The 19,738-nt window shown below is 43.3% G+C and overlaps 1 protein-coding gene across 2 annotated transcripts in view; it reads right to left on the bottom strand.

Moving 5' to 3' along the window:
• Positions 1-19,738, bottom strand: part of LOC115090489 (acylamino-acid-releasing enzyme-like) — a 157,656-nt gene that overhangs the window by 125,480 nt on the left and 12,438 nt on the right. For both annotated transcript variants that reach the window (XR_003856405.1, XM_029599658.1), the window contains exon 2: positions 9,861-10,031. Coding sequence is in view for 1 of the 2 variants with exons in the window: in XM_029599658.1 (XP_029455518.1) it covers positions 9,861-9,990 (130 nt within the window). In the remaining variant the exon portion in view is untranslated. The remainder of the gene's footprint in view (positions 1-9,860; positions 10,032-19,738) is intronic.

Below are 19,738 nucleotides of genomic sequence, written 5' to 3'. Positions count from 1 at the left end.
TTTCTTTGCACTCAGCAACCTATCCCGAGCTTTGCTTCATGCTTGTAAAATCTAAATTTAGCATTTCTAAGAGACCAAAAAAACCCTGTAAGCCGCCTATAGACAGACAAGGGTTTCCTGCTACATGGTGTCTTGGGTCTCCTAGAGGGTTACTCCAGATGCTTCTCAAACCATTGACTCACTATAGAAGATTACTCTATAATCCCACCTCCCAACTATATGCTAATAAAATATAGGGCCAGAACTCACATAGCCAATGGATCTCTTGGAGGTAAAGAGGGCAGATTGGGATTTAAAAGTAAATGTGATTGTAAGATTGTGCATTTGCTCACAAAATCAACATGGAATTTTTAAGTATGATCTAAAGTTGGCACATGTAAGGTGTCCAAAATGTAACATAGATTAATGGACTAATGTTCTTTTAAAAAAAGAATACTTTAAAATCCCATTAAAGGAGTCAAGATGGCAGCATGAACACTGCTGTGCTATCCTTGTATTTCTATTTTTCCTTGGGTTTTGTTACCTTTATTTAAAAAATGCCTCCAAAAAAGAAGGGAAGCCTTGGTTTAAATCCCTCTGACTCTATGTCTTTATCTCTAGGACAGCTTCACCTGGATGACTTTTCTAGCGTAGTATTGCTTGGGGGGGGGGGGGGCCCATGTCTGCTCCTAATAAAGAAATGAAGGAACCAACAGGAGATGTTTCTTTCAGGCACTTGAATCGAAGACCGCTGGAGTGACTTGAGGCTGCCAAGGACTTGATTCAGGAAGTGGCGGTGATTGATGATGTCAGCGTCATGGTCCTGATGGGAGGGGCTCTTCCACGGACTGAAAGGCCTACTACAGCTGTGATAGCTGGGTAGCTGGGAAAGAGATTCCAATCAGCCTGGGAATTTGTTGCCCAATCAGGCTAGGAGTGAGTTATTGAAGGAAGACAGCTTGAGACTTGAAAGGAGTGATTGTGGCTTTTCCTCAGGGGTGGTTCTATTATGAGGTAGAGTGAGGCAGCCGCCTTACGTGACAAAACTTGAAGGGTGGGCAAAAAGTGCCCCCCAAAACACTTCTGCAACAACTACCTCTCCTTGCTGCATGCATACATGATGCCTAATTGCCCATGGCCTAAAGAGAGGCATGGCTGCAGCAGAGTCCACCTCAGCATGGCTAAATGAAAGGCCTAGGAAGGCCCAAAGAGTGGCATGGTCACGTTTGAGCCCATCCCACTGCAGCCAGAAGAAAGACATGGCCATGGTGGAACCATTCAGCTGTGGCTAGAAGAGAGGCCCAGCTGGCCCATAGAATGGTGTGGTCTTGGCAAAGCCCAAACCACCGCGTCCAGGAGAGAGGCATGAAGAGCAGTGTTAACAAAGCGGAGCCCATCACGTCGTGGCCAGAAGAGAGGCTCAGCAGGACCAGAAGAGTGCGTGATTGAGGCAGAGCCTATCCTGCCGCAGCCAAAACAGAGGCCTGGCAGGCCTGAAGAATGATGTGGCTGTGAAGCCCATGCTGCTACATATAGAAGAGAAGCTCGGTGGGGTCCAAAGAGTGACAGGCTGAGACAGAGCCCATCTTACCACAGCTGGAAGAGAGGCCTAGCAGGCTTGAAGAGCAGTGTGGCCATGGCCCAGGAAAAAGAGGGGGAGGCTCTTAGTGCTTGTTTGTGTGTGTGTAAGTCAGAGTGAGAGCCTTTTTGTGTGCGTGTGTAAGAGTAACAGCCTGTGTGTGACAAGCCTGTGTATAAATATATATATGAGTGCATTTGTGTTTGAGAACTTGTGTGTTGTGTTAGTTTGGTGTGTGTGTATCAGAGAGCCTGAATGCATGTGTGTGTGTGTGAGAGAGGGTATGAGTGAGTACTTGTGCATGTGTAAGAGAGGTGTGTGTGTGTGTGAGAGAGAGAGAGAGAGAGAGAGAGAGAGAGAGAGAGTATGAGTGCCTGTGGATATGACAGCCTGTATGCATATGACAGTTTGTGTGAGAGAGGATTTATGTGAGAGCCTGTGTACATGTGTTTATGAGGAAGAGCCTGTGTATAAGAGATAGAGGTTGTGTGTGAGAGAGAGCATTGGTGTGATATATGAGAGTGTGTGTGTGTATGTGTGAAAGAGAGAGGATAAAGTTTGTGTGGCTCCCCTTCCCCAATCCACGACATCTCAGGGTGACCAGAAAGCAAAAGATCCCAGTTATGGAGCGTGGGGAATTTGTTTAATTCTTATTAATTTTAATTGCTGGATGTTATTTGATGTGTTTGTTCTTTTGAAATATTTTATTAGGAACTTTAAAAAAAAAGTTTATTTTAATTGTTGAATGTTCTGTTCATCAACTGTTTTGAAATATTTATTCTATTAGTATAGTTTTACTATTATGATTGATGTTATATTTCTTGATTTTATTATTGTTTTATGAAGAATGATGGTATTTTTGTTCTGCATATAGAGTCTAGAGTCTGTCTTTTTGTAGTTAAAAAACTGAACTGGAAACTGCAAGACAGACTCTGCACATTTATTTATACTTTATGGTGTCTTTCGTCTGTATTTGGTGAGAGTCCATATGTGTTCTGATTGTGTGACTGAGGTGAGATATTCTGCAGATATGTAATTTCTGGGCAGGGATCTATGTAGCCTGGCTTGTTACATTTTCTAGCAGGAGGCGTATTGGTGTTTTAGGGCCTACTATAATAATTGCAGTGTTTCCTTTTGAATGTTGACAGTAATTTTTGGTATGGGAAGTTTACTACATTGTAATTGTAGTTCAACTTACTCAAGGCTTTCTGAGGGCCAAGCCCACATCGAATGCACTTTACAATAGGCTTAATACCATATGTCTTCCAAGTGTCTTTTTTACAGGGTTTTCTGGTTGGCACCTCAGCAGTGCATGTAAAAATAATATACCTCAGAAGACTATGAATGTCCTTTTTCATGTGAAACCTCTTATTTTAAATGTATGATTTTTGTGTGTGGTGAGGGCTGGGAGGGAGGGGGCATAAGGCTCTAAGGTTCACCGAGTGCACCTAATACCCTTGCATTGACTTGAGGAGAGTCTACTGCTTCATACGGACCCCCTCCATTCACTATCTCCCATTTCTCCAGAGGACGAATGCTGAGGAAACATGGAAGTCAGGTCGCAGGGGTCCTGGGAGTGTGGCAAGGTTGCCAGCTTCCTAGAAATATAATTTATTTATTTATTTATCGAGTTTTATATACCGTCGTTTGGTTTCGCCATCACAACGGTTTACAAAGTTTTAATGTTTTAACATCATTTCCAAAAAGGTTCACATGGTTGCTAACATAGAAAATCATTTTTTATGAACTTAGTTTGTAGGTTAATCGATACATATTACGGATCTGAGTAATAATCTCATCTTGTCTTGGGTCCACCAGTTTGCCTAGTGTTAATAGGAGGGGAGTGGTGTTTTTAAAGTCATTGGGTGAGTTGGTATGGTTTGGTAAACATCCATGTTTTTAGCTCTTTTTTGAAAGTTTTTAAGTTTTCTTGTGTTCTGAGTTCGATTGGGAGGGAGTTCCAGAGTTTAGGGCTTCCACACCGACACTCTTATCTGCCACTCTTCTTGGAACTCTGACCCGGGCTTTTCCCCTTCTGCAGCCTTTTAAATCACCAAAAGCACCAGTCTTCAAGGGGATCTTTTCCCCCTTGGCCTTCTCAATGATTTGGCCTGTGCCATGCCTTTGGAGGTGGAGGGGGGATACCATCTCATCTCTTGCCTCAGGCAGCAGATTGCTTTGATCTGCCCCTGCTTTTCCTCAATTCCTAGGCTTAGGCTGGTGAGCGCTTCCTTCCTCCTTTGGTCAAACTGGCTGTGGTCACTTTAAATGCCATCTGAGAGGCACTTGTGAGGGTGTATTCATCAATTATTTCACATGCTTCTGATTTAAATACTTGACTTAAATCTGTGACTTAGATGGCGCAAGTTCAGGAATCTCAGTCTGTGGAATTTAGTCAGAAAATTGAAGTTATAGAAAAGAAGGTTCAGCAGTTAAGCACTGGAGAACTATGCAAGACATCTCAACTTCCGGTTCCTTCATTTCCTTAAAGTACCAGGTACATCTGTTTCATAACTATCTATAAGAAGTTCTGGGTTTTGCTCCTGCTGCCTTTCCACTAGTGAATAAACTTTTCTTTCTTCGCAGGATAGGATGTGGAAAAAAAAAAAAATCAAAGAAGACTATGATGTCTTTCTAGTGTCAGCCCTGTTGGAAAGGTCACGCAAGAAGAAAACAGAGCCACCCTCTTGGTGTGCTTGGTATTTGAACAAGAGCATGATGTGATCTTGTGCCTCTGCTTTTGCAGAGCTCAAGCATTATTTTTGAGACAAAAGATATGGATTTATTCAGATTTTGCTAGATCTAATCAGGAGACATGGAAATTATTTCTGGCCATGTGCCAGGAGTCTAGAGCACTTAGCACAATGTTTTTCCTAAGATATCCTTGTAAATGCATTATTAACTATGCTGGAGTTGAATACTATTTCTTTAATCCTGAACAGTTACGTTTCTTTTTAGATGCTGAGAAAATCACAGGAGATACTTCAGTGACTAACAAGTAAACTGATAACTTTCGTGGACCTGGATGTTTAAAGACTATGCTAATGCCTTTTTCCTTTAGGGTAATTTTGTTTTTTCTTTATTTAGAATCTCCTGTATATTAGACTCTTCTCCCCCTACTTTTGATGTCTAGTATAGTGTTCTGGCCTGAGCTTAAGTGTTCTTATGGAAAAGAATAGTTATGTTTTTGTCTTTATATTTTCTTTTTCCTTTCATCAGACCATGTACCTAATATTTCCAAAGCAAGATACTGTGATGTAATTTAAAATTGCATAATAACATTTATTAAAATTTCCATTAAAATCCTTTTAAAACACTAACAAGTTGTTTAAAACTATAAATACATTTATGTTTAAAACCATTAAAAACAAAACAAAACAAGAAAAACCTTTAAAATGTTAGTCTCGTTTCTTTAAAATAAATATTCTTTCTATTCCTTTTCTAGGTTCAAGAATCAAGATGCAATAATCAGATAAGTACATTCTCTTTCTAGATTTATTCCTTAAATTCTATTTTGGAATCCTTTACTACTTGTAGTAGGAATTTTATGTTTTGTATCTTGTTTTCTCTTCCAGGTGTCCAGGATTTTCAATTCTTTTTGAGGTAAACATGTATTTTTTTCTGCTTACTTCTGTAGCTACGTTTGGTTTGAATTAAATACTTTTCTAATCTGACTGGCCAGACTTAATATGTAATGTCTATGTGCACACTTATCTTTCACTCTTGAAGATGAGGTACGTATTTAGGGTGAGTTGCTCTAAGAGACTCTGCTCCTTATATCTCTGTCCAATGCAACTTTCTCCTTCACTGAATTCCTACCTAACTTTAATTAAATTAAAAAAGAGAATCTATCTCCCTAATGCTGTCAACCTTCCATATGATGTCCAGCATCATATTGAACAGAGTATCTAACTAATCAAAATTAAAAAAATATATATATATTGCTATGTTTTAATTGTCAAGGAGGAACAATTCACTTTCAGGTGGATTTTAAATGCCCTGCTCGCGTAAATCCGGCCGGATTTATGCAAGCAGGGCCCTCGCGCGCCTATTTTGCATAGGCCGCTGGCGCGCGCAGAGCCCCAGGACGCGCGTAAGTCCCGGGGCTTTTTTTAAGGGGGCGTGTCGGGGGTGTGATGCTGCGTTTGGGGGGCGGGCCTGGGGCGTGGTTTCGGCCTGGGGGCATTCCGGGCCGAAACCAATATGGTTTCCGAAAACACCTCAGTACGGAATCCCTACTCCTCTCACTTACAGACACTATCATCAAAGGCATGGACGCCGGCAACTCCTACCTCATTGCCATGCTAGATATCTCCGCCGCATTCGATACAGTAAATCATAACATCCTCATCAACACTCTCATTAGCATAGGAATCACAGGTACCGCCCTCTCTTGGATAAAGTCCTTTCTCCAAAACCGTACATACACAGTCCTCACTGACAACTTCTCATCCCCCCCCGTTAATCTTGACTGTGGCGTCCCTCAAGGATCCTCTCTCTCATCCACCCTATTCAACATTTATATGCTCCCCCTCACAAACCTCCTCTCCAACCTTGGTATTACACACTTCATCTACGCAGATGATGTGCAAATCCTCATACCGTTCACTAATTCTGTACTCACTGCTCTCCAAAAATGGAACACCATCCTCACCTCCATAAACCAACTCCTCACCGATATGCACCTAGCCCTTAACCCGCAAAAAACTGAACTCCTCCTCATCTCCTCCAAACATGCTTCCATACCCTTTCCCTCCACCCTCCACCCCCCTAACTGTCTCTCTGACAAAAGAAACCTGGGGGTCATACTTGACAACCAACTAACATTCAAACCATATATCAAATCTATCCTTAGCAGCTGCTACTTCAAACTACAAACCCTCAAAAACTCAAACCCCTTCTCTACTTCTCTGATTTCCGCACAGTACTTCAATCTATAATTTTCTCAAAGATTGATTACTGTAATGCACTCCTACTTGGTCTCCCTGCTACCCACATCAAACCTCTACAACTCCTTCAAAACGCTACTGCACGCATTCTTACTAATGCCAACAAAAAAGACCACATCACTCCCACCCTCTTCAACCTCCACTGGCTTCCCATCCGCTCTCGTATAATTTACAAAACCCTTACCCTCATACACAAAAGCATTACTAACGAACATTACAACTGGCTAAACCCACCTTTCTCCCCTCGCACCTCAACAAGACCCACCCGCTCCTCTCTCCGTGGAACCCTTATTCCCCCCTCCATAAAATCCACTAAACTCATCTCCACCACCAATAGGGCCCTCTCCCTCGCAGGCCCCTCCCTCTGGAATTCCATGCCCCTCGACCTACGCACAGAAATCTCTACACCCACTTTCAAAAAGAAACTCAAAACCTGGCTCTTCCTCCAAGCTTACCCCCAATCATCATCATTTCCTTCTAACCCCATAACCCACACACCATCTCTCGCCAACACCCCACCACAGGACCTACACCCTACACCCTCCCCCCCTAAGGAACTACAAACCTAAAAAATTGCCACTCAGCACATCCGCTTACATCTTCCCTCTTCAACTATTGTCATCCTGCGCTTATACAATTTTGTATATAACCTGTGTACACATCAATTGTTCCTTGTACCCCTGTATATAACCTGTGTACACATAAATTGTTCCTGGTACCCCTGTACATAACTTCTCCTTATGTATCCACCCACATTCCCCCTCCCCTTATCCTTTGTCTCGTCCACCCCTATCCCTCCCCTCCTTTATCTACTCATTTATTGTATTTTACCTTTATAGTTATTTACTATGTTACTTTGTTTATGTTACTCAATGTTCCATGTAAAGGCTTTGCCTATATATCCTTGGTTGTAAGTTATCTGTAAACCGGCACGATGTGCAAACGGTTGCCGGTATATAAAACAAAATAAATAAATAAATAAAAAATGACCGCGCCCTCCAGAACAGCCCCTGGGTCGGGTCTTGGCAGGCATAAATCCATGGATAAAGGTAGGGGGGGGGTGTTTAGATAGGGCCGTGGGGGTGGGTTAGGTAGGGGAAGGGAGGGGAAGGTGAGGGGAGGGCAAAAGAAAGTTCCCTCCGAGGCCGCTCCGATTTCGGAGCGGCCTCGGAGGGAACGGAGGCAGGCTGCGTGGCTCGGCGCGCGCAGGCTACCCAAAATCGGCAGCCTTGCGCGCACCGATCCCGGATTTTATAAGATACGCGTGGCTACGCGCGTATCTTATAAAATCCAGCGTACTTTTGTTTGCGCCTGGTGCGCGAACAAAAGTACGCAATCGCGCTATTTTTTAAAATCTACCCCTTTGGCTCTCAACCATTCTAAATAAAGCATTCTTTATTTACTCTGAATTTATTCCTTTGATTTTCTTTTCCAACAGTAGTCTTAAACAGAATTCTTTTTTTTTTAATTAAACTTATAGGAGAGAGATCACCAACAATTTTTCTATTTTATATGAAAGATATGCTCCTTCAGTTTTAAACTCAGTGGTCTGATATATTTACTTCCCAAAGTATTTAATCCCATGCTTACCTTAGTAATATATATTTATATATATATATATATTCTTTAACAAAAAGTTAACTGTTTTGACAGGCTTCTTTTTAGCTTCAAGCAGATATAGCTGGGCTTATCCTATCATTTAAGGCTGATTAAGGCTGGTTCAGAGTTCTATAAACCCTCAAATATCCTGAGTGGGGTTTTTTCCCTTAAGAGCTCTGAAATTACAATTTTCCTTGAAAGGAGAAAGACAGCATCCAGTTTGAAATTAATACAGGATAAGTACATGTATCCAGTGGCTTTAAAGAAGCATTTCAAACTTTTTCATATACAGTAGAACCAGTTTATGACCAAATGAATCATTTAGGTCTTTGTCATCTTTACTATGTTTACTATGTAATTTTTCCTCTTTCGCTCTCATTTCACTTGCTCATAAAATCTATAAATGAACAGGATTTATAGCCCGTATCCCTGTTCTTCCACTTACATTTAGCTATATCTCCTCTTATCTTTTTTTGGAAAAAATAAAAAAAATTATTAAATCAATCTCACTCTTTCAATTCACACAAAATTATGATCATTATTGTGTTTTAGAACCAATTCCCCTTTTCTGTTGGTATTTTTGGCAACATTCTACTTTGCCTGACAGGGTTAAGAGTCCATATGTCTTGCAGTTTCACAAACCAACCCTGAACTAACTGTAGCTTTCTGCCCTCTCACAATAAGCTACTACTCCTGATGTCATCACTTACAAGAAAATAGTCCCTTCCAAGCTCTGAAATATCTCTAAATGCCTTTTTATGGATCCTTCCCATTGCCTTCTGATGTTAGGGTCTGAGGATTAATTCAATTTACTTAGAAACACCGTCCAAGGCTTTAAAATGTCTAGAGAAGCCAGTTACATCACTATACCTAAGTCTCTCTGCTACTGTAAGTGTCCCATGTAAACAAGTCTGTGCCTAGCACAAACTTCCCTTGAGGCTCTCAAGTGTCATGACAAGAGGTGAAAGGAGGCATGGAACCTTCAGACTCAAAAACTGGATTTTCCACATATGAATGCACTTTACACCCATGTAAATGGGCTTTTGAAAATTGCTACAATATGGGGCATTGAAATGTCAATATTTTTACCTGCACTAGGATAGTATGCTGCATTTACATGCATAACTCCTTTGAAAATTCATCTGTTACTGTTCTTGCCTGCACTTTCTGTGAGGGCTGCTTTCCTATTTCCCAATTCCATCTAGAGTTTTCCCAGTCTAAATAAATTTGGCACCTAGCATTTTGGTGATGATAGGGGTCTGAACAGGGCACTAACAACAATATCAAGAGCAATGGTCAGGTAAGACCAACTTTCATATTTTATTTACTCTTTTACATTACCTCCAAACTATAAACAATCGCTTTCAAGCCAACAAGTTTCCAATGGGCCTGCTGCCTACCACTTTTACTTGTAAATGTAGCGCCCCTTCACAGACTGCAAATAGTATTGTCATAAAGTACAATATTTTTTGTTGCCCTGGCATTCTCTCTGCATTCACCAATCTTTCCTGAGCTTGGCTTCCTTATGTTCCTTGTGAAATCTAACTTTAGTATTTCTAAGAGACTTTAGAAAATTACCCTACACAGTTATCTTTCATAAACACTTATATACTCATTCTCCTTTCATAAACATTCACATGGCTTTCATAAAAAACTTATGGTGCAGCATCTCTTGCAGATGTCTTACCCATGTGTACAACACAGCATTTCTGTGTCACATCTTACCTTGCATGTACACTGGGGTCATGTCTTACCTGTGTAAATGCTACAGTGTTTGCTGCCATGGGAGGTTGTGACTTCATGTCCAATGTAGGCCCTGGACACAGAGGGGAACTGGCTGAGCTCCTTATACATGGCGCTTATTTTCTCTGAATTTCCAGACATCTTTGGAGAGAGACAGCTGGCGTTTTTGTATACTGCTGCACCTTTCACAGGATCAACAAAACTAACATTGTAGTATATGAGCTTTCAAGAGCACACAGATCCCTTCTTCAAATATGCTAGAACCAGTGGTGGCCTTAGGAGGTGGCAAACTGGGTGACTGGTGGGGCTAACAGGCAGACACTGGTGGCTGGTGAAAGGAGGGAGGGAAGGATTGATTGTTCTTTAGGGGGTTATAAAGAGTTCTGGGCCACTAGAAGAGGGAGAGAGACACTGGGAACAGAAGTGGGTGGGGAGTTATGTGTATGTGTATGGGGAATGTATGCATTTTTCAGGATTGTATATGTAGGGGGAGCAGGTGAGAAAAAAAATTCAACTTTTTTAGAATTAATTTTTTTTCCTGGGGGTGTCTGCGTTGAAAATCTACTCGTTTTTTCTGAGGGGGTGGAAGGGATGCCCCAGCATTAGGCAAATGTGACCCCCAAGTAAAAAAAAAAAAAAAAAAAAGTTTGTCCACTCCTGCATTAAGAGGTGGCAAAATTCTGAAAGAAATTTTTTTGGGGGTGTTTTTCTAAGCGGTGTCTCTATTTGTATATTAAATAGTCAAATATTTATCTAATGCCCCAAAGAATATTTAAAAGATACAACTGTCATTGCAGTATCCTAAGAACATAAAATATGGGTCCATCGAGGTCAGCATCCTGTCTCCAACATTAGTCAGTTCAGGTCAAAAGTACCAAGTAGACCCCCAAAGTAGATCTATTTATTGTTGCTCATGCCCAGGGATAAACAATGGCTTTTCCAAGCCTATTTTTATTTATTTATTTATTTATAGGTTTTTTATATACCGAAGTATTGGTGGAGGCCTTCACTCCGGTTTACATGTTAAACAACGAGATACAAAAAACAATCAAATGATAACTTTAACATATAACTTTAACTTTAATATCTTTAATATCTGTTTATGGACCTTTTCTCCAGGAACTTGTCCAAACCCCTTTCAATCCCAGCTATACTAGTCTCCTTGATAATGTCCTCCATCAACAGATTCCATAGCTTATTTGTGTGTTGCGTGAAAAAATACTTTCTATGAACAGTTTTAAATCTTTTGGTTGTTAGTTTCAATGAGTGTCTCCTGGGTTTAGTATTATTTGAAAAGGTAAATAACCATCTATTTACTCATTCCATCCCATTCCTGATTTTATAAATTAAATATAGTATCCCCCCCATTCAGTCATCTCTTTTTCCATATTGAAGAGCCCTAACCTGTTTAGCCTTTCTTCATACGAGCTTTTCCATTCCTTTATCATTTTTGTTGCCCTTCATCGTACTTTTTCTAGGACCACTATGTCTTTTTCTAGATAAGGCAACCAGAACTGTACACAATACTTAAAGTGCGGTTGCACTATGGATTGATAGAGGCATTATGATATTGAGAAATTACTGTTTATCTGATAATTTCCTTTTCTTTAGGATAGACAGATGAATTCAGAACCAGTGGGTTATGCACCTCTACCAGCAGATGGAGATGAAGCAAAGCTGGCATTACAGTATATGTATACCCCTGCAGTGACATCAGCCTGCCAGCATTCTCTACAAAAGCCAACTGTGGCTTTTGTAGAGAGGACTATAGCACAATTATTCGGCAACCATGGGTTGGAAGCTGGATTCATGTGTCTATCCTAAAGAAATGGAAATTATCAAGTAAGTAGTAATTTCTAATTTCTTAGGGGCGGATTTTAAAAGCCCTGCTCGCGTAAATCCACCCGGATTTAAGCGAGCCGGGCCTTGCGCGCCGGTGCGCCTATGTTCCATAGGCCTACCGGCGCGCGCAGAGCCCTGGGACTCGCGTAAGTCCCGGGGTTTTTCGAGGGGGGCGTGTCGGGGGTGTGTCAGGGGCGGGGCTGATTGGTGCCGCGTTTTGGGGGCGGGGCGTGGTGTTTCGGGGGCGGGCCCGGGGGCGTGGTTTCGGCCCGGGGCGGTCTGGGGGCATGGCCGCGCCCTCCGGAACCGCCCCCAGGTTGCGTCTCGGCGCGCTAGCGGCCCGCTGGCACGCGGGGATTTACTTCTCCCTCCGGGAGGCGTAAATCCCCCAACAAAGGTAGGGGGGGGTTTAGACAGGGCCGGGGGGGTGGGTTAGATAGAGGAAGGGAGGGGAAGGTGAGGGGAGGGCGAAAGCGAGTTCCCTCCGAGGCCGTTCCGATTTTGGAGCGGCCTCGGAGGGAACGGAGGTAGGCTGCGCGGCTCGGCGCGCGCCGGCTACACGAAATCGGCAGCCTTGCGCGCGCCAATCCAGGATTTGCGCGGCTACGCGCGTATCTACTAAAATCCAGCGTACTTTTGTTGGCGCCTGATGCGCCAACAAAAGTACGTGAAGGCGCGCTTTTTTAAAATCTACCCCTTAGTGTCTAGACATATGAATCCAGAACTAGTGGGATGTACTCAAGCTACTCCCGAATAGGGCGGGAGGCTGCCCGGGTCCCAGTCAAAGCCGCACGTACAAAGGCTGCATCCTCCCGGGCCTGCACACCCAGATGATAATGCCTGGAAAAAGTGTGTAAGGAGGACCATGTCGCAGCTTGGCAAATGTCAATGGGAGACAACAATCTAACTTCCGCCCATGACACTGCCTGAGTCCTAACCTTACTAGGCAATAGCTGCTCAGCATCCACATACGTGACCATGACTACCTCCTTAATCCAGTGAGCTATTGTAGCCCGCGAAGCTGGCTCACCCTGTTTAACTCCACCATGGAGGATAAATAGACAATCCTTCTTCCTGAGAGGTTTAGAAACCTTCAGATGCCTCACAATAATGTCTCTTAACATCCAAGGATCTCAATTGTTGCGACCGTTGGTCTACGACAGCTTCTCCCCGCCTACCTTACTCTTCTTGCGGCTCCTCCTGCTCACCTCGGACTACTGGCTGCCGCGGCGTCTGTCTGCAGACCTCTCCGGCATCCCCGGACCGGCTTTGGTGCTGCTTCCCACCATGCTCCTCCAAGGTACCATAGGGTGCGCGCACGCACGCCACCCTCATCTTTATTTTTTCATTGGCGTGAACCTCAGGAGCGTCCCCCTGAGATGACATCACGCTGCCTGGATATTTAAGCCTACAACGTTTGCTAGCTAATTGAATTAGCAACGGACTCCTTACCAGAACTCTACGGATGGGATTCGCTCTCCGTACAGAATCTACTCTGCCACTCCAGTGTTTTCTGGAACTCTTACTGCTAACGGGGTACCTGCTCCTCGGGGGACTCTTCTGCTTCTTTCAGGTGCTATCAGGAAACTGGTACTCGCTCCTCGAGGGCCCATGTTCCCTGAGTCGCTGCCTGCATCTACCACCCTTTCTACTTGGAAGACTTCACTAACAGTTTACATCTGTGAGTACAACTACCATCTATTCCACAGTACTGTTTCCCTGGAACCAGGTACTCGCTCCTCGAGGGCCTGCCCTCTGTTCCAGTGCCGGACCTCCCGTCTACTGGAATCGCTGTGTGAGTACAATACCACCGAGTCTCCCAGCTCTAAGGGATCAGGTACTCGCTCCTCGAGGGCCCTGTCTTGGAGCTTCTCCTATTCTACTTGGGATTCTGTATGTTTCTCACTGTGTACTCATAATTCTCAGTCTCTTTCCACTACAGCACAGCCAAGCAGAGGATTCGCTGTTCCAGCATCCTATGGGATACTCGCCCAACCGGGCTCAACATCTATTACTCACTACTGCCACCTCTGGTGGTTTCCAAAACTGTTTAAATAAAGATTCAATCTGTGTTTGTGTGTCCAGAGTCTAGCCTGACACCGTGGTCCCTCATGGGGCTGTCCCCTGTGGGCGTGGTCAGCTGCCACAGTGTCCAAGGATCCACCCAAACATCAATAGGCGATATTCCTCCACATCTCTCTCTCTATCCAGAGATGGCAGGGAAATGAACTGATTCACATGAAAATCTGAGACCACTTTTGGCAAAAAGGAAGGAACAGTACACAGCTATATTGTCCCTGGAGTCATGCGAAGGAACGGCTCCCAGCAAGACAAGGCCTGCAGCTTGGGTATTCTATATGCAGAACAAATCGCCACAAGAAACACCATTTTCAAGGTATGTAACAGCAAAGAAAGGTCATGAATCGGTCGAAACATAGGGCCCGCTAAGAAATCCAAAACCAGATTGAAACTACTCAAGGGCACTGGTAACCGCAAGGGAAGACGAAGATGTTTCGCTCCTTTCAAAAAATGGGCCACATCTGGATGAGCCGACAAGGGTCCACCATTCACTTGAACCCTGAAACAGGCAAGAGCCGCTATCTGTACATTTAATGAATAAGGGCCAATCCTTTATTCAAACCATCCTGCAAAAATTCTAAAATGAGCAGGATCTGAATCGAATGAGGAAGAACCCCTTGATCTTCACTCCAAGCCTCAAACACGCGCCGAACCCGCTTATAAGCTAAGGAAGTGGAGAACTCTGTAGGTCGTAGCAAGGTGGCAATCACTGCAGTAGAATATCCACGCTTCAGGAAGCGAGCCCTCTCAAGGGTCATACCATAAGATAAAATCGAGTTGGATCTTCATGAAGAACAGTTCTCTGCCGCAACAGATCCCTGTGCGCTGGAAATCGGAGGGGGGAGTCTACTAGGAGCCTTCACAGATCTGTATACCATGGTCTCCTGGGCCAGTCTGGTGCCACTAGAAGCACCAACCCTCTGTGACTCTTGACCCTCTCTAAACCATTCTCAGTGTGCTGCAGCAGTCAAAAAAGCAAACAGAATGATAGGAATTAAGAAAGGAATGGTGAATAAATTGGAAAATGTCATAATGCCTCTGTATTGTTCCATGGTAAGACCGCACCTTGAGTACTGTGTACAGTTCTGGTCACCGCATCTCAAAATAGATTTAATTGCACTGGAGAAGGTACAGAGAAGGAAAACCAAAATGATAAAGGGGATGGAACAGCTCCCCTATGAGGAAAGGCTAAAAAAGTTAGGGCTGTTAAGCTTGGAGAAGAAACGGCTGAGAGGGGATAAGATAGAGGTCTTTAAAATCATGAGAGGTCTAGAATGGGTAGATTTAAATCTGTTATTTATACTTTCGGATAATAGAAGGACTAGGGGGCACTCCATGAAGTTGGCAAGTAGCACATTTAAAACTAAATCGGAGAAAATTCTTTTTCACTCAATGCACAATTAAGCTTTGGAATTTGTTGCCAGAGGATGTGGTGTTAGTGCAGTTAGTGTAGCTGGGTTTAAAATAGGTTTGGATAAGTTCTTGGAGAAGTCCATTAACTGCTATTAACCAAGCTGACTTAGGGAATGGCCTCTTCTACTCCATCAGTAGCATGGGATCTTCTTAGTGGTTTGGGTACTTGGCAGGTTCTTGTAGCCTGGTTTGGCCACTGTTGGAAACAGGATGCTGGGCCTGATGGACCCTTGGTCTGACCCAATATGGCAATTTCTTATGTTCTTATGAAACTTGCTGGCTCTTCGTTCTTCCCTGCTGATTGATGTAGGCTACTGTTGCATTGTCTGACATTATTCAGATCGCTCGACCCTGCAACCTGTCGCTGAACTGCAAGCATGCCAACCAGACTGCCCAGGCTTCCAGCTGATTGATGTTCCAGAGAGATTCTTTTGCACTCCAGCGACCCTACACTATCAGCTCTTAACAGCGAGCTCCCCAGCCTTGGAGCTCGCACCTGTCATTAGTACTAGCCAGTCCAGTGAACTTAGAGACAACCCCTTCCTTAGATGGGGATTTCACTTTTAGCCACTACTGCAGCTGAGTGCAAATTTCCATCGGCAGGTGGAGCCGAATCAAATAGTCTTGAGACTGTGGGCTCCAACGAGACAGCAGTGTATGCTGCAGCAGACACATTTATTTATTTATTTGATTGTTTTTATATACCGACATTCATTGGAGTATATCACATCGGTTTACATTATAACCGTGAGAACTAGTAGGACTGAGGAGTCTTACTTTGATACATTGTAACATTGCAAAACATAGATAACTTAGTAACTTAATGAGCTAGGGAATATAAGGATTGTAACTGTGAGAACTAGTAGGACTAAGGAGTCTTACTTTAGATACGTTATAACATTGCAAAGACATATATAACTTAATAACTTAAAGAGCTAAGGAGGCTTATAAGTATACTATAACATGAAAGACATTGAACCTGAGATTGAAGTTTCTTAGAAGGGATACATGGTATCTTGAAAGGGGGAAAGGAAAGTGGTGACATTGATGCATCAGCGTATAATTGCATTGGAGTGTGGAATAACATGTAGGTAGGAGACGTTGACTACTGGGAGGATGGAGTACTTATATCTGCTGTGGGAGGTGGGTGGGGTCTGTGTGGTGGTAGACTTTTTGGAATAGCCAGGTTTTCAGGTATTTTTTGAAAGACTGGGTGGAGGGTTCCAATCTTAGTTGGGTGACCTCCAGGGTCACTGCCATCAATCCAAGCACCGGCAGATAGGACCACACTGTTCGGCATATTGTGTTTGTCAATAGACATATCTGCACCATCAGCTTCTGAATAAGGCTTTCCAGCAGGAACACACTGCCTTGTTCTGTGTCGAATCGAACACCGAGATACTCTAGCAACTGAGATGACTGGAGTTTGCTCTTGGCCAGGTTCACGACCCAACCTAACTTCTGCAACAAGATCACCTTGTGCGAGACCCAGAAGCTCTCTTCCAGTCTTTTGGCTCAAATTAGCCAGTAGTCCAAGTACGGATGTACCAGGATCCCATCCTTCCTCAACTCCACCACCACCATAATCATGACCTTGGGAAAAAGTTCTGGGCGTGATGGCTAAACCAAAAGGAAGCATTATAAACTGATAATGATGCCCCAGAACTACGAAATGCTCTAGTTGGATGGGAATATGCAGATATGCCTCAGACAAATCTGGGGACATCAGGAACTCCCCTGACTGTATTGCTATTATCACTGAGCACAAGGTTTCTATGCGAAAATGAGTCACACGTAAATGACAGTTGACTCCTTTGAGATCCAGGATGGGATAAAATGAGCCCTCCTTCTTAGGCACAACAAAATAAATTGAATATTGGTCTATATTTTCTTGAGACATGGGAACTGGAACCACAGCCCGCAGGCTGAGGAGTCTGGACAGCGTACACTCCACTGCTTGTCTCTTCTGCGGAGAGTTGCAGGAAGACACCATGTACACGTCCTGAGGAACACTGTGTTACTCTGGCGCATAGCCATCTTGTATCACCTCTAGAACCCACTGGTCTGTAGTGATCTCGACCCACTTCTGATAAAAGAGAGAGAGGCAAACTCCTATCTTCTGTTTCCAGAAGTGGTTTGGCACACCTTCATTGGGAGGTTTAGGGTGCTCTACTACCTGAGCCTGCTCCCCGTCTGGGCTGCCTGGGATGAAAGGACCAAGATCTACCCAAAAGTCAAGTCCTCTGAAAGGCCACTCCTCTGTAGGGCCAAAAATGTTGGAATCCCCTAGTATGAACTTTCAAGTTGAAGGAATATGGTGCTTGTTTCTTATCCTCTGGCAAATCGAGGAACTGAGGACTCACCCCACTTATTGGCCATTTTCTCTAGTTCACTCCCAAACAAGAGTATGCCTTTAAAGGGCAACTTTGTAAGGTTAGACTTCGAGGTTGAATCGGCCGATCAATTTGACAGCTATAACTGATGCCTAGCCGCAACTACTGAAACCAGCCCTCTGGCCGAAGGGAGAAGCAAAAGCTGGAAGAGCTCAAAATGGCCAACCTAGAGGAAGCAGACATCGCAGGCAGATGCTTAGAAAATGTGGCGGCGGCTGCAGAACCCGCTTCTTCCGAATTAACAGCTACAATTGTTGCAGCCCGGGAGGGGAGACTCAGTAAGTTGTCTAAACAAATTGAAGGAATAGGGACTCAAATTGCCAGGGTTAAGCAGTGCATTACAGAAGTGGAGCAAAGGCTATCTGGGCTGGAGGACCGTGTACAAGCCATGGAAAGCACAAACAAAGATCTCAAAGCTTCTAAAGAATTTCTACTCTTTAAAGTGGACGACTTAGAAAATAGATCCCAGACGAATAATCTCAGATTGGTAGGCCTCCCTGAGTATGTTCCAGATAATTAACTAGTGGAGGTCCTGGAAAAATGGCTGTCATCAGCTCTGGCTCTAAATATGAATAAAGGACCCAACAACAGCAACATCAATCCCCCAAGTTGGGAGGAATGATAAACCTCATGTGATTATTTTTTGTGAACTTAATTCTGCCTATAAATTGGATATTCTTCAGGCATACAGGCGAATATATAATCTGCAATATGAGGGACAAAAAATGTTACTCTTCCAAGATTATTCTGCTATTGTGGCTGAAAAAGAGAAGATACTTTGCACTGCTTTGCGCTCAACTGATTAAGAAAACTCTGCGCAATTCCCTATTATTCCCTGATAAACTATGAATTACCCATCATGGCAGCGCATTCCATTTTAACTCCACAAGAAGCCACATTTTTTCTTCAAAACATGGATACTACCTGAATAACCTTTTCACTGTGCTGCTTTGCTGATTGTTCTATATGGTTACATTAATGCCTTCGGTATATGATTGGCTACATACCAACCAGTTACAGTTGGTTTCTTTGGACTTCCTTTTTTTTTCTCTCATTGCTGCTTTCTTTTCTTGATGGGGGTGGAGCCCTCACAACATGATCTACGAGCCCCTCTATGTGGATCCTAGTTTAGATTTTTTGTGTATCTCTTATTTTTATTTCTATTTTTAAATTCACATGTTGTTCTTGTAGAACTAGGGAGGTGTGGATGTGGGGAATGGGGAAGTTTAAGGGTATGAACACAGATGTTTTCTTATTTCTCATGAGTCCTCCTCAAAGGTCCTGATTAATCTGGTATATCTTGGGGCATGTCCCAGGCTGGGGGGGGGGGGGGGGTTGTTCTCCTTTATTCAGTGTTAAGAAATCTTCTTTCTTACTTTCACTTGTTGATTTGGGATTACGGCTAAAAATCTTGTGTATCTCATGGAATGTATGTGGTATTGGCAATGTGGTGAAATGTTTCAAACTATTACAGGCTATGCAGCGCTTTCACGCTGACATAGCCTTACTCCAAGAAACACATTTAACTGCCATTGAACATGCAAAATTACAGAAGCAATGGGTTGGGCAAGTATATCATGCCTCTACTACTACACATAAGGTAGGTGAAGCAATATTGATACTGTACACAAATCTTTATTTTTCCAACAACTTAAAGTTTTGCAAGACCCTGAAGGTCGGTATATATTTGTTGAGGGACATTTATTTGGACACCGTATACTTATAGGAAGTGTCTATGCACCCAATGTATATTCTCACTTCTTTTTTGCTCAGATGGTAAACATATTAACACCTTATTCTCACATTCCTATTCTTATGCGCAGTGATTTTAATGTGGTCTTTGATCCCCAAATTGGATCAGTGTCCTGCAAAAACTGCCAGCAGTAATGCTCAGAGATGGGGTATCCCATATCTGTGCGAACATCTGCGTCCTGTGGACGTTTGGAGATGTCTCCATCCTTTGGAAATTGACTTTGCCCACTATTCAAGGGCCCATGACAAAAAGTCTAGGTTAGACTATTTGTTACTCTCTGACATCTCCTTTTCACAAGTACAGAGTGCAGATATTGGACCTATGGAAATATCAGATCATGCGCCAGTATGGGTCACTTTGGAGGGGTTAACAGAAACCATACCTAAGGGATCTTGGAAATTTCCCCATT

This window comes from Rhinatrema bivittatum, chromosome 4 (assembly GCF_901001135.1).
Source record: "Rhinatrema bivittatum chromosome 4, aRhiBiv1.1, whole genome shotgun sequence".
Lineage (NCBI taxonomy): Eukaryota > Metazoa > Chordata > Amphibia > Gymnophiona > Rhinatrematidae > Rhinatrema > Rhinatrema bivittatum.
This window is presented reverse-complemented; position numbering and strand designations above follow the sequence as displayed.